The sequence below is a fragment of the Pholcus phalangioides genome, unplaced genomic scaffold (assembly GCF_987345545.1).
Source record: "Pholcus phalangioides strain wild (caught in Gottingen) unplaced genomic scaffold, Ppha-v1.0 ptg000022l_1, whole genome shotgun sequence".
NCBI classification, from domain to species: Eukaryota; Metazoa; Arthropoda; class Arachnida; order Araneae; family Pholcidae; genus Pholcus; species Pholcus phalangioides.
Genome location: NW_028301615.1, coordinates 12,014,945 through 12,027,421, shown reverse-complemented (window position 1 = coordinate 12,027,421; position 12,477 = coordinate 12,014,945). Strand labels below are relative to the sequence as shown.

The following is a 12,477-nucleotide window of genomic DNA, read 5'->3' as shown; positions in this document are numbered from 1 at the left end:
GATTCCGCCAACTGGTGGTTGATCTGGCAGGTTGTGGAGATGGAAAACATGTTCCATCAGAAAAATCACAACGCAATATTTCGGCCGAAATAAAAGTTTTATAGAGAAGAGCATATTAGCGTACACAAAGCTGAGGGGGGGTTAGCTTTGAGGTCATTGTAAAGATTAAAATCTTCGTTTTTCGTATTTTTTTCGATAAAATATGGCCAGCAATATATTTATGGTCCAAGCTCTTGGAAAACGTGTCCAAATCGGTAGTGTTTTCCGAACGGAATCGGTAGATTTTTCATGTAGAAGTGCGGAAGTGCGACACCAAAAGTTATTTTCGGTGTTCGAAGACATATACCATAATTTTCTGACTTTTGCGAAGAAAATTATTTTTTGGGATTTCAGAAATACGTTCGTTGAAAAAAATTATTAAAAGCGATGTCTCCAATATATGAATTTTTTCACTCCGACTTTCTGAAAAAAAAAACCAGAACTGCTAGGATCATGTATGCGAGCAGCCGAATAGTCCAAAGATGATACAGACAATCCAAATAGCCTTGACCACAATTGAATGGATTCGCAAGCGGCTTGTTGACAAAAAAATTCATTCCCATCCATGATCATGGTGAGTTTTAAAAATAAGAGTTTATTTTCTTCCATGTCTGTCAACAATTATCGTCTGGTTTTGATGTGGGAAGCTCTGGTCAGTGACATTGTATGTTTAAGGCGCATTTTAAGATCTACTAGGAAAGGTTATCCTCCTGTGTATGTATAATGTTTGCGAAGGGATTGATTATTATTTCGAGAGATTGTCCTGTGTCCCTGGGTCTGTATTTAAAAATGATAATAATTAGCTATTAGTTTTGAGACTTGGCATGCATGAGTCTTAACAGACTAATCATTTATATCGCCAAACCTATGGCTGTTCAAGTATGGGTTTTTAATTTTATCTGGGACATAGTTATAAACAGATGTACTTACAGAGTGTACTTTAGCCCAGGAAGGTAAGTTCGGAGGGGTGACAGTTTTGAGGAACGGTCGGCTGAGAAGATTAATAGAGAAGAGTTGGCAAAATTTACAGGAACAGCTATGTTATAATCCAGGGCTGGATGTATCGCAAAACAATCTAGGTGGCAAAAATTTTTTTACCTGAAGAAAAAGGTCCAAAATAATGCTTCTTAAAATTTTTTATTTGCCACTGCAATGTGGTGCCTGAGATTTGCCCAGCCTTGGTATAATCAATTTTGGCGATGTGTTTATTTTCTTCTTTGGAGAGAAAAACGCCACAAAAGCAGGGCAAAAAAGCTGCCAAGGGAAAAAACTCATGCTTTTCAACATCTTTCTTGCGAAAGGAAAAAATCCCTAACACATCGCTATAAAGGGATGGCTGCTAAATAATATCGCTATGGCTGCTAAAATAAATGGCATAAACAATTCATAGCCTTTCATAGACTTTTTAGGTCTGCCACTGTCGTGGTCAAGTGGTCATAGTGAAGGACGTGTGTCATGGGGACTTGGGTTCGAGCCCCACCATCACCACAGTGGTGGTCGGCTGAAGTTGGTTTTTTGTGGTACCCAACTTCAAGAAGCAAATGTGAGCCAATCTCCCTTTTAAAAAGTCTCGCCACAGCAAGCAACAGGCCTACAAACAGTACACATTCAGTCATTATATTTCACTCACTTCACTTCTGAAATATATGCTCCCTGGGTTTGGTCAAAAACAGTATCTTGGTTCAATGAAAACAATTGCAAATCATAATGACTAGTATGCAAAAATGGAAATATGAAATGTACAAATTGATAAAGCCGTGCAACGTGTACTCCCAGATTGTATTTTTTTCGTCAAGTTTTTTGACAGCAGAAGGAAATAAATCAATACCAGAATTCAAATCAAGACATTTATTCAATTACCAAAAGCCAGACATTGTTACAATATTAATTCAAGAATTTACTAATGACATTAAAAATTTAGTTTAACGTTAAATAAAAAAAAACCATTTAAATATATCAGAGACTTTTTCAGTATTGCACTTATGTGAAGGTGGTCCGGAACTTTGGCATGCGACTAGAGGTGAGGCACCAAGTCCGGTTTTGAAGTGGACGTCCGCTGTGACGTAGACCCGACAGAGGCCATTCTCACTGGCCTCGAGATGGATGAAGCCAGCTGGGAACTCTTTCTTATTTCAAGATGCACTGTCTAGAATTAGCACAACATCGGAACCATGAGCAATCTGGCCAAGCAAGTGACGCAAATCTGTAGGCGAGACGATCATCAGACGTCAGCCCAGAGGCTGCCAAAGGGATAGAACTGCAGGAGATCGGGAATCAGGCCGCAATGAGGCAGACGTTGAGAACAGCCGTAGTCGACCCGTCTATTTCACATAGTTGGTGATACCAACTAGACCAGGTGCTCTAGGTGTAGAGACCTTTAAGTCACGTAGCTAGTGTTAGAAGAGCCAAGCCATCGCTCATATGTAAAGCTACTATTAAAAGTAAGTTCGGACCTGCCGAGCCACAAATGCAAATTAGAAAAATATCACAGGATACGTTTCCAAGCCTAAGGCTAGATGGGTTAAGGTTACGTTACGTTAAATCTGACTAGTGAAAAACTAGCACCACTGTGTTACAAAATCGGACCACCAAACTCGTTAAACGAGTGAGGTGAAAAGGAATGCAATGCGAATGTTCGATAACCACAATCTGTATATATACTAATCAGGAAACAAATATTCTTGGTCCACTTGGACCGCGGAAATACTCCGTCACAACAATAAGACTATTACGTCACAACAAGAAAAATTTGACATAATTTACATATAGTTTCGGAATATTAGTGTAACATTAAATTATCGTTTGGAAACATGTCTGGTGAACTGGCCAGGTTCACCCAACACGACCAACGACAATCGAGAAAGTTTACCAACGGAGGTCTGTGGCCATCCGCCAGCAAACAAAATATTTAAATTAACATGAAACTTAAAACATACAAAGGGACACAACCTCCAATGAGACTAGGCGACATCTCTCCTGGGAGACACCAACAGATTACGAACTAATGAAAATAATATCGCTGAGAGATTAATTTAGGTGGGACATTAGCTGCCCGACCTGCAGTCTCATCTTCGTTAAACGACTGGAAGACTCCAGCTGAAAGACTAAGCGGACGAACTAGCCCATACCGGTATGCTAGCGAGACCTTTGGTGGTTTCCGGTGGCTAAGCGGTCCCTGGGGTCTAAAGGTAAGCACTCTCTTGATATTATAATTAAGGAAAAACATGACCCGGAGGCCGTCATGTTACAGCCGATCCAAAGTAAGATATTCCAACAGGAAGTTTAAGTATTTCAAAGTGACGTGCTGGAAAAACGGTATATATCAGAGGTTCTCAAACTGTACTGCGGCGGCCCAACGACGACTTTTTAAAAAGATTCTTTATTAAATTTTGATTAGCGGCCGTTCAAGTATTACTTAAGCAAATTTTTAGCCATTTTTGACCCCTTCCCCCTATGTCAGCAAAAGTAAGCAAAACGCTGATCCCCCCCCCCCCCCCCTCAGCAAAATTTTGTCATCAGCTCTGCTCCTCTGAATCCTAATGCATATTGGTAGGGTTAAAGACATATGATATGACATATGCATTATCATACACAGATAACGCATATTGGTGGGATCGGGGGGGGGCCCATAGGGAGGCTTGTGCCCTTCTCCCACGATCAAAAATTTATTTTTTTAATCGAAATTTCGGAAGAAAATACCTTTATATGTCAATATAATCAATTTCTGTTAATTTCAATGTTATTTGAAGGCTATGAACTCAAAATTTATCTTTAATAAATTCATTGTAACCCACCCTCTAAGCCATATAATGATAAATTGCATAAAGACCCTTGGCCCACAGATTGAATATGGCCCTGGTGGTTATCTGATGTGGCCTGCCCTCTTCAAACAATTTTGTAAAAATGAACCAAGTGGCACATATTTACAGATCGCTTAAGTGTCCTGTGGTACAATTCCAGAACATTCAAGCGGCTGTGGCATATTTTCAGTTCACTTAAATGACCCGGGACACAGTTCCAGAACACTTAAGTGATCCCTGATATTCTCATATTTAAGTGATGTGTGGCACAGTTCCAGAGCACTTAAGTGGCCCAGACACATTCCCAGATCACTTAGATCCGCAAAACATTTAGAGATCACTAAAGTGGCTGTGTAGGGCACTTATCAATGGGGGGAATGTTGCTTCAATTGCCCAAAAACTATCAGAAGGTTTTTCTCAGTTTTGGCGCACCGAGTAAGATGCCATTAAAAATATTTCATATTTTTATAAAGATTTGTTGATGACATAAGCATTATCCAAACACCCCTCTCCCCTTGTCATCAAAAGTCAGCAAATTGGAAACCTCCCATCGATGATGACGTAATACTTGAACGACCCCCTAGGGTAAGGAGCGCTGCAGGTGGAAAAAGTTCCAAATCCCCTAGTATATACACAAATGATACTACAAATGAACAATAAAAAGCTATAAAAATGCTAACAGACTTAATTCAAATGTGCAATCTTTTTTTCAAAAGCCTATTATTTCTAGCGACCTCAATTTATACTATTATTTCTATCGAAGTGGGGGGGGGGTGATGTTATCTTTAGATGATAACCAACAGCCCCAAAGCAGAATATGCCGAAATGTGCAACGTACGTTGCAGAACAACCAGTGCTGTTGCAGAACAATTTGGAAGAATTTTAAGAAAAGTATAGAAAAACTCTATTATGTATATTCAAACTTTTACCGCAGAACATTTTCAGTCAGCTGAGGGCTCGTTGCAGAACATAGCAAAATATTCTGCTTTGGGGACCATCAGTATAAAAGGGAATCCCCAATAATGATAATAGCAGACATATAAAAAACGTATACAGAAAAAAATGATAGACCTATATATCGCAGACCAGGAAATTAAATCACTAACATGCTTGAGTGAAAATCACCAAAGTAAAAAGGGATTATATACTATAGCTGTTCCAATTAATACATCCCATAAGTGCATAATTATACCATAAATCCACTTCTATCGAAGCATAATCCATTGTTTGATATAATCATAAAACAAGATCAACAAAGTAGGCAAATACTTAGAAAAATATGAAATTACCCTAATGCATTCCAGCACACTATGGGTGCTGTCTTCAGAGGACAAATATAATATTATCACTATTGACGCTGACTTGGTATCCCACTTGGGGGTTGGAGATATCAAATCTTAACTTCTGATTGCTCAACAGAAAAAAAAAGACATCTGTTCAAGTCGAAAGTCATAGTCAGGACAAGTTAAACATGAGAAATCCACCTCTACCTAGAGGGTGAGAAACTAGATCAGCGAATGATCTAGAAAGCAAGAGACCAGGCCAATGAGCAAGCAAAAGAGAGACCTAAAGAATTTGTGAGTGGCCATAACGATGTACAAGCATGTGAGTGACCTAGAGAGAGAGAGAGAGGAGGAGGAATAGGTTTTGTGAATGAACAAAAAAAAAGTGACCTAGAGCATGTGCAAGAATATAAATGACCAAAAGAATGGCATAGAATGCAAGAATGTGAACAGGGCCGCAACTAGAAGGGGGAACAGGCAGGTGTGAGCTGGACCGGGGGCTCAAATTTCACCCTTTAACCTTTTCTTTCAACATCACAAGGGCGGGGGGAGAAAATGTGACCTACTTCTTGCTCGGTCGATCAAACATCTAGTCATAATAATCTGTCAATGGTGTGAAAACACTGTCTACCATCTGAAGCGAATATCGCTTAAGGCATGTTTAGACAAATTAAGTGATTCAGTAGTTAACTAAATTTTAATTTGCCAAGTACAGTGAAACTTAGCTACAATGATATTTTTTCAAGTCTTGTTTGCAAACGCCTATAGTCTGATGTGAAGCTGCTGCCTCCCCCATAATGATGATAATCTTTTTCCCTTGTCTGCAGAGTATCTTCATATCAAGATTTCACTGTACTTTAAAATTTATGTCACCGTAAATGCCCGTTTACACGGGTTATGTTGGTAAGTGATTTAGGGATTAAGTAGAATAAGATCCAGTCTATTTTTTTGGGGGCACATTAGCCCAAGTTGATAAGATACTCTCTTAAAATACCAAATGATGTTTAGAGGTGTCGTGAGATTGATACTGAGTTCGTCCTTGTCAGAAACTCCTGATGCAGGGTTACATCAGAAACTGCGACATGACCTCAGAAAAAGATTGCTATTGCAAGGAGTCCTACACCAAGGGGTTAGCGCACCAACTTCTTGGTGAGTATGAAAAAGGCTGCTGTTCAGAATTGGCAAGAAATTTTAGGTCCCAGTCTAATGAGCTCTTGTGTGCAGAAATGCAGAAAATGACCACGGTGCAAAAAATGATCTATATTATCTAATTATAATTCACTACTTGATTGCTTGCATTGGGACAGATTTTAGATTACTTGATGACTTAAAATTCAGTTAACTACCAAATCAAGTAATAATCATAATTTTAATAGTATTCTTTCACAAAATATCAACTTTCACATAACAAAGTCAGAGATGCCATTAACGTGCTATAATGCGTCAAATGCCTGTAATTTCGGAAAAGGACGCATAAAAATTGTTATCACGTGTCCCAGAGGACGCGTTCTTTTCTAGTTTTAAGAAAAAGAAAAAAGAGAAAAACATCCCCAACTTTCCCCTTTTTACCATGTATCATGATCACATGACCTTGAAAAAGTAGTTTTAGTACATTGTACACTATGTATTGATATACATGCGAGTTGTTGACAAGTAAGATGAGGGATATCTAATTGCTTTCCTGAATTAGGAGTTATGTAGTTGTCAAATTTTGGGAGTTTTTATTCTCCTGCAGATATTCTTCCTTCCGGTCACATACCAGAAATTACAGTACTTTTGGGCTATTTGAAGCATTCGGAGATAGCGTCTATGTGGCGTAAATTCGCCTTGTTCCTGTAATATTGCGAATCTAATTTTTTTTTAATCATAAAGGATTGGAACGCCTGTTCAAATTGTAAAACTTTCCCTAGATCGTGGAAAAAAAAAATCGAATCTGTAAAAACTCGTCCTTGAATATCCAGTTTTGTCATCTAGCTGCTATGTGGTAGTCACCGTTTCGCATTGCGAAAATCACGGGTGTGTGTACGCAGAATCAGCTTTTGAAGGGGCACAAGGATCTAATTCTTCACAGAAAGTTTAGGTCACTAAGACTGGAAAAGAATTTAAAATTAACCGATAGTGTGAAAGATTATTTTATTGCAATATTTTAATTCTCTACAAAAATATTTTTAATTTTTGATCTTGGGGGGGGGGGGAATGTAACCCATCCCCAAATTTTGCTTTTGGTGAAAATCCGAGTTTGGAACCTGCGATTGCGCAATAGTAATTGGCTAAAAATGTGATTTTCTATTAGGTTTTCAAAATTTGAGTTGGCTATTCCTTTGAAACTTCTGGTTGCCACGGCGATCACAAAGACCTACAACGCAGATATGTATACATTAAACTTCAAATGTGCACATTACCAGTTTGGAGGATAGATGCAGGGCCGTGACTGGGAGGGTGGAGGGACAGGCGAGTCTAGTGTCCCGGGCTCTGGACTGGGGGATGGGCCCCAAATTAACCCTTTATAACTACATTATATGGGTGTGCCAGAATGTGTGCTTGCCCCATTTGAGAAAGTATCTAGTTGCAGGGCCAGATAGATGGCACCACTTATTTAACACAAAACATGCCAAGTGCTGGGCACACACACATAAGCACACTGTTAAGTTTCTCCAACACAAATCTGACATAGTTCCCATATTCAGGTGTGAAAATATGTGGCAGTTAAATGGCGACAGATCAGAGTAGTGGACCCCATTAGGGAAAGAAAATAAAACCATTTTACCAGGAAAATCAAAGTATGAATAGGGAATCAGAAGATAAGTGTCTGAGAGAGACAGAAAGAATCAAATTTGCTTTAAATTTGATCAGAAGATATTGGAAGTGCTAGGATTTTTTTAACGAAATATAAAATCAATCAGAAGGAAATTTATAGATTGATTTATTAGTAAATATATGTATAAATGTGTGCCTCCAACTGTTAATTAAAGGGGATCCTACTTATAACATTTTTCAAAAAACTGTCATAAAAACGTAAATAGGAAAACAATAAATGGGAAGTCGTAATGAGAATTACTTATTGTTAGGACCACGAAAATAAGTTGTATTAAGTGGAAAAACGTTCTAAATGGGAGAAACGTTATAAGCAGGATCAACTGTATATTTGTTTTTGATTTATTACATGTGAGGAATTCCATACGTTAAATTCTCAGAGCTAATGAGTTCAGGGGTGTATCCAGAAATTTCGTTTGAGGGAATGAAAGTGATAGAACAGTAGATTTGTCCATCTTTTTCCCTCTTTTTGGTTACCCCCCCCCCCCCCCCCCCGCTATGCCCTTGAATGAGCTTCTTTGCAAGCTTTTCCTACAATGAAATTAAATAAACCTTTGGATAGAACATGTTTTTAGATATAAAATATTTGATTCACAGATATCTTCTCCTACCCAGAACATGACCCACAGTTGTCTCAACGAAGAAATATAAGCAGGTGATCAAAGACCTGGGGCATACTGGACAGGGTTTAATGGATGAAAAATTCCTTTCGCAAAAAAGCGAAAATGAGGGGGAAAAGCTTTAGCAAAATGCTACAATGCTAATGCAATGATTGATGGTTGGATGTTTACTCGTTTCGTACCTCCTGTATGCATTTTTGCGAAAGTGGCTACTACTTCTTTTGCATTCTACGATTTTACAAAATGCGACCGTAGCTTAAACCCTGATGCTGGAAGAAAATTCATAGAAATACCAGTGAATTATGGGGGGGGGGGGGGGCAGAAGGCATAATTTTTTGAAGATAAATTTTTTTTTGAGAGGGACTCAAAAAAACTTAGAGTACAGCGGCATCTCTGTCTAAAGTAATATTTTAAACATGTTTTTTTTTTTTTTTTTTTTTTTTTTTTTTTCAGATCATGACGCTTCTATGCATCAAGAATGTATAGAATGAATTCACAGATTTCAAAATGTCCACACATAACAGTTGTTGGTGATTATACGAAAGAGGATATCATAAAGAAACGAGAGGTAAAAATTCTTCGTGTCTGTCACCCACTTAATTTTATTTCATGTTTGAATTCAGGGTTGTTTGGTTTAAACCTTGGTTTTAACCAACTGGTTTTTTTAAAAAAACCACTTTGGTTTTTTTCAAAAAATCAGATAAAAGTGGCCTAAATATAATTTTTTTTCCCTGAAAAATATCATATTTGTTCATTATTAGCCAAAATGTTTAATTTTTACCTCATTTTATATCCTTGGGGTACATTCTGACGGTATATCTTTAAATGACGTAAGATTTTATGAGTGGTTTTTTTCAAAAAGTCTCATAAAAGTGGCCAGAATATATATATATTTTTCATATGAAGTATCTTAGTCATTTAAAGTTATATATAAAAGTCAAAACTTCTCATTCTTACAACATTTTCTAACCTTTGGCTACATTCTGATGCTCTATCTTTAGCAAATTCATGAATAAGGATTGCATCACACATCTAAATGTAGTGGTGTATTATCTCACAGGGGTTTTTTTTCCCTTCACAAAGAAGCAGCTACAGTAGTGACACCATCATGCTAGGGGCAGGTGGTCCTATAATCCAATAAAGACACCAGCTGTCCTTAAAGGACAAAGACTAGTGTACTAGTTGTTACATTACCTCACATTTTCATTCCCATAAGAAGTAGCACATCTCCTACTGTATATCTCCCAGTCTTAATATTCAATAGTTGTTTTTTTATACTTTCACACACACACTGTGCCCAGTTAATCAAGGTTCTACTGTATAGTAGTAACAGATTTATAAAAAAATAATCAGCTATATACAGGGTGATTATAATTTAAGTTTTGATTCCAAAACTATACAATAAGTACTGATCGGAATGACCTGAAAATTTGCATGGATACTCCTGAAGCAATGGATGTTTCTTTCGCAAAAGAAAAAAAGTGTAAAATGTGCAAGTAGATGATGCTGTACTTGGCCAGCAGTATAATCTATTTTGTGCAACCACATCATTTCGGCACTTTCACAGCATCAGTGTGTGGATAGAACTTCTATCAAGATGCACATTGCAATATCAACAAAGCAGCTGCTGAAGACCCATTTTGACAGGATGCACCTTAACCCTTGCAACTACTGGCTGTGGGGGTACCTCAAAATGTTATAAACAGTGGTCAGATTGCAAACTTTGATGAATTGTAATTTCCAGCACATTCCCTATATGTTAGAAGTTCCTCATTCCTCAGGAATATGAACGGGGGAAAGGGGGCGCGTTTGGTTTAATAAAGCTGAATTGCAAGGACATCCACATTATGACCATGGCATATTCCGATTCTGCTGTTGAACAAGAATTTTTGTGCTTTCAACCTCATAGCCAGAACACGCGGTGGACAACATATTTAACATTTTTTGAGTAAGTTGTAGTTATTTGTTCAATTACTTCATTTTTTTTGTGATGTTTCCGTGAATTATGGACTCGTGCAATGCTATAATTAAGTTATAATTTTGCCTTGACTGGCTATCGTTTCCATTCTGCGAGCAAATTTCCCACATGTTGGATGATGTCATTAATTTTACATTTTTAAGTATTTTTTTCACCTTTATCAAATAAAATTGAATTTTTTCAGGAATATTCATGTCAATTTTCAAGTCATTCTGACAATCGCTCTTTTTTTAGTGTTTTGAAATCAGAACCTTAGTTATAATCACCCTGTATATCGTAAATCATCGTTAATTAATCTGCATTATTTATGCATCATTAAATGCACTATATTCACCTAATTTTTATTACTTTTTGCAAAATAGCTTCCTAATTAAGTATACTGAAAGTAACTGGAGAAAAACCTTTATATATTATATGATTAATAATAACATTAAAAGAATTTTCAAACACACAGTAATCCATTGAGTTAAGCAAAAAATAATTAAATGGCAAAAGTTGGTTTTTGTTAAAATTTAATAAATATTTATTGATTAATAAGTATGGGAATAGGGTTAATTACATTAATAAACATTTTATTTTTGTTAATTATTGGAAGTTTGAATGATTTTTCAGAAATTTCATTGTTTTTAATGTTAATACTATTTAAAACAAAAACCTGGTTTAAACCAAAAAAACCCGGTTTTTTTACCAACCCTGTGTTTGATACAAGGTAACACAAAAATCAAAACGAGTTGGAATACTCATGATTATGCATTCTGCCACAAATAACATCATTCATTGCTAACTTACGAAGTACTTTTTTCTGGTTGTATCTTTTCCTGTTGTATGATTGTTGCTACTCATGGTAAATAAATTTAGTAATAACTTTAATATCGTATTTAAAATCTAAAAAGAAAAAAAAAATTTAATTTGAAGATTTCCATTTAAAAAACCACTTTTTATATCCTTAGTGCTAAAATATTATGACTGATATAAGTTGTTCAAAATTGATTCTTAGATATCAAAATGTGATTCATGTGAGAACAAAGGTCCATATCTTTGGGTCTGCCTTCATAGAGATTGTCTGTACACGGCCTGTGGCGAGTCGTCTATCAACCATCGGCTTCGACATTTTGAGGTAAACAAAAAAAAAAAGAGTTAATCAATTCCTTATTTTTTTGCAGTATAGCTAATAGAAATAATTATTATGAGAACGTATGTATAAACTGATGTGTTAACTTTTTCATGACTTTCAATTAGACTTATTACATAAATAGGTTGGTGTCAGAAATTTCCCCAAACAAACTAGTAACGTCCAAAATGATCTGGGCTGGTGATAAACGAATATGTATGAGTTTAGGCTACTTTGGGCCTTAGTGGATGTCCATATAAACATATGACCTACCTCAGTTTGGGAACTCTGCGCCGTACTGTGCCAAAATTAACATCTTGTGTCATCCTGCTCCAATAGGGTACTTTCGTATTTTTCTGCGCCAAATAGCAAATTTTGCTTCAGTATGCCCGGAATTTCGGAAAGGACATAAAAAAATTTTTGTTTCTGCTTGCCGCGAAACGATTCTTTCCGAAAAGAGCGTGTTTTATTCCACTGTACTTCAACTATCGCCGTATTTAAACTATCGGCCCATCATCGGGCTTTCCATTGCGAAACTCTAATAATATCTGTGATCGTGCAACTGAGGATGGTTTGCAATGATCTTTCAGCTTTAAAGCGCAAATGTGAGTCAGTTTCCGTGTTAAAAAAAAAAAAGTAGCCACTGGAAGCAGCAGAAATTACTGTAGTCGATTGTCATTGCGTCAAATCCCGATGTTTCGTGAAAAAAAAATAATCTGGGAGTGAAAATAGCATGTCCGCCTTATAACGAGCGTTAAATCGCCAATGTTGCAGAATAATGAGTGTTAAATCGCCAAATAACGTTGTCAGATTGCCAATCTCGCCAAATAAT

At 36.9% G+C, this 12,477-nt stretch overlaps 1 protein-coding gene across 4 annotated transcripts in view; it reads left to right on the top strand.

Moving 5' to 3' along the window:
• Positions 1-528: 528 nt before the first annotated feature.
• Usp20-33 (Ubiquitin specific protease 20/33) overlaps positions 529-12,477 on the top strand; it is a 70,906-nt gene continuing 58,957 nt past the window's right edge. For all 4 annotated transcript variants that reach the window (XM_089249442.1, XM_089249443.1, XM_089249441.1 and 1 more), the window contains exons 1-3: positions 529-613; positions 9,010-9,124; positions 11,532-11,651. In XM_089249442.1, coding sequence (XP_089105568.1) covers positions 9,035-9,124; positions 11,532-11,651 — 210 coding nt within the window. In that variant the 5' untranslated portion in view covers positions 529-613; positions 9,010-9,034. The remainder of the gene's footprint in view (positions 614-9,009; positions 9,125-11,531; positions 11,652-12,477) is intronic.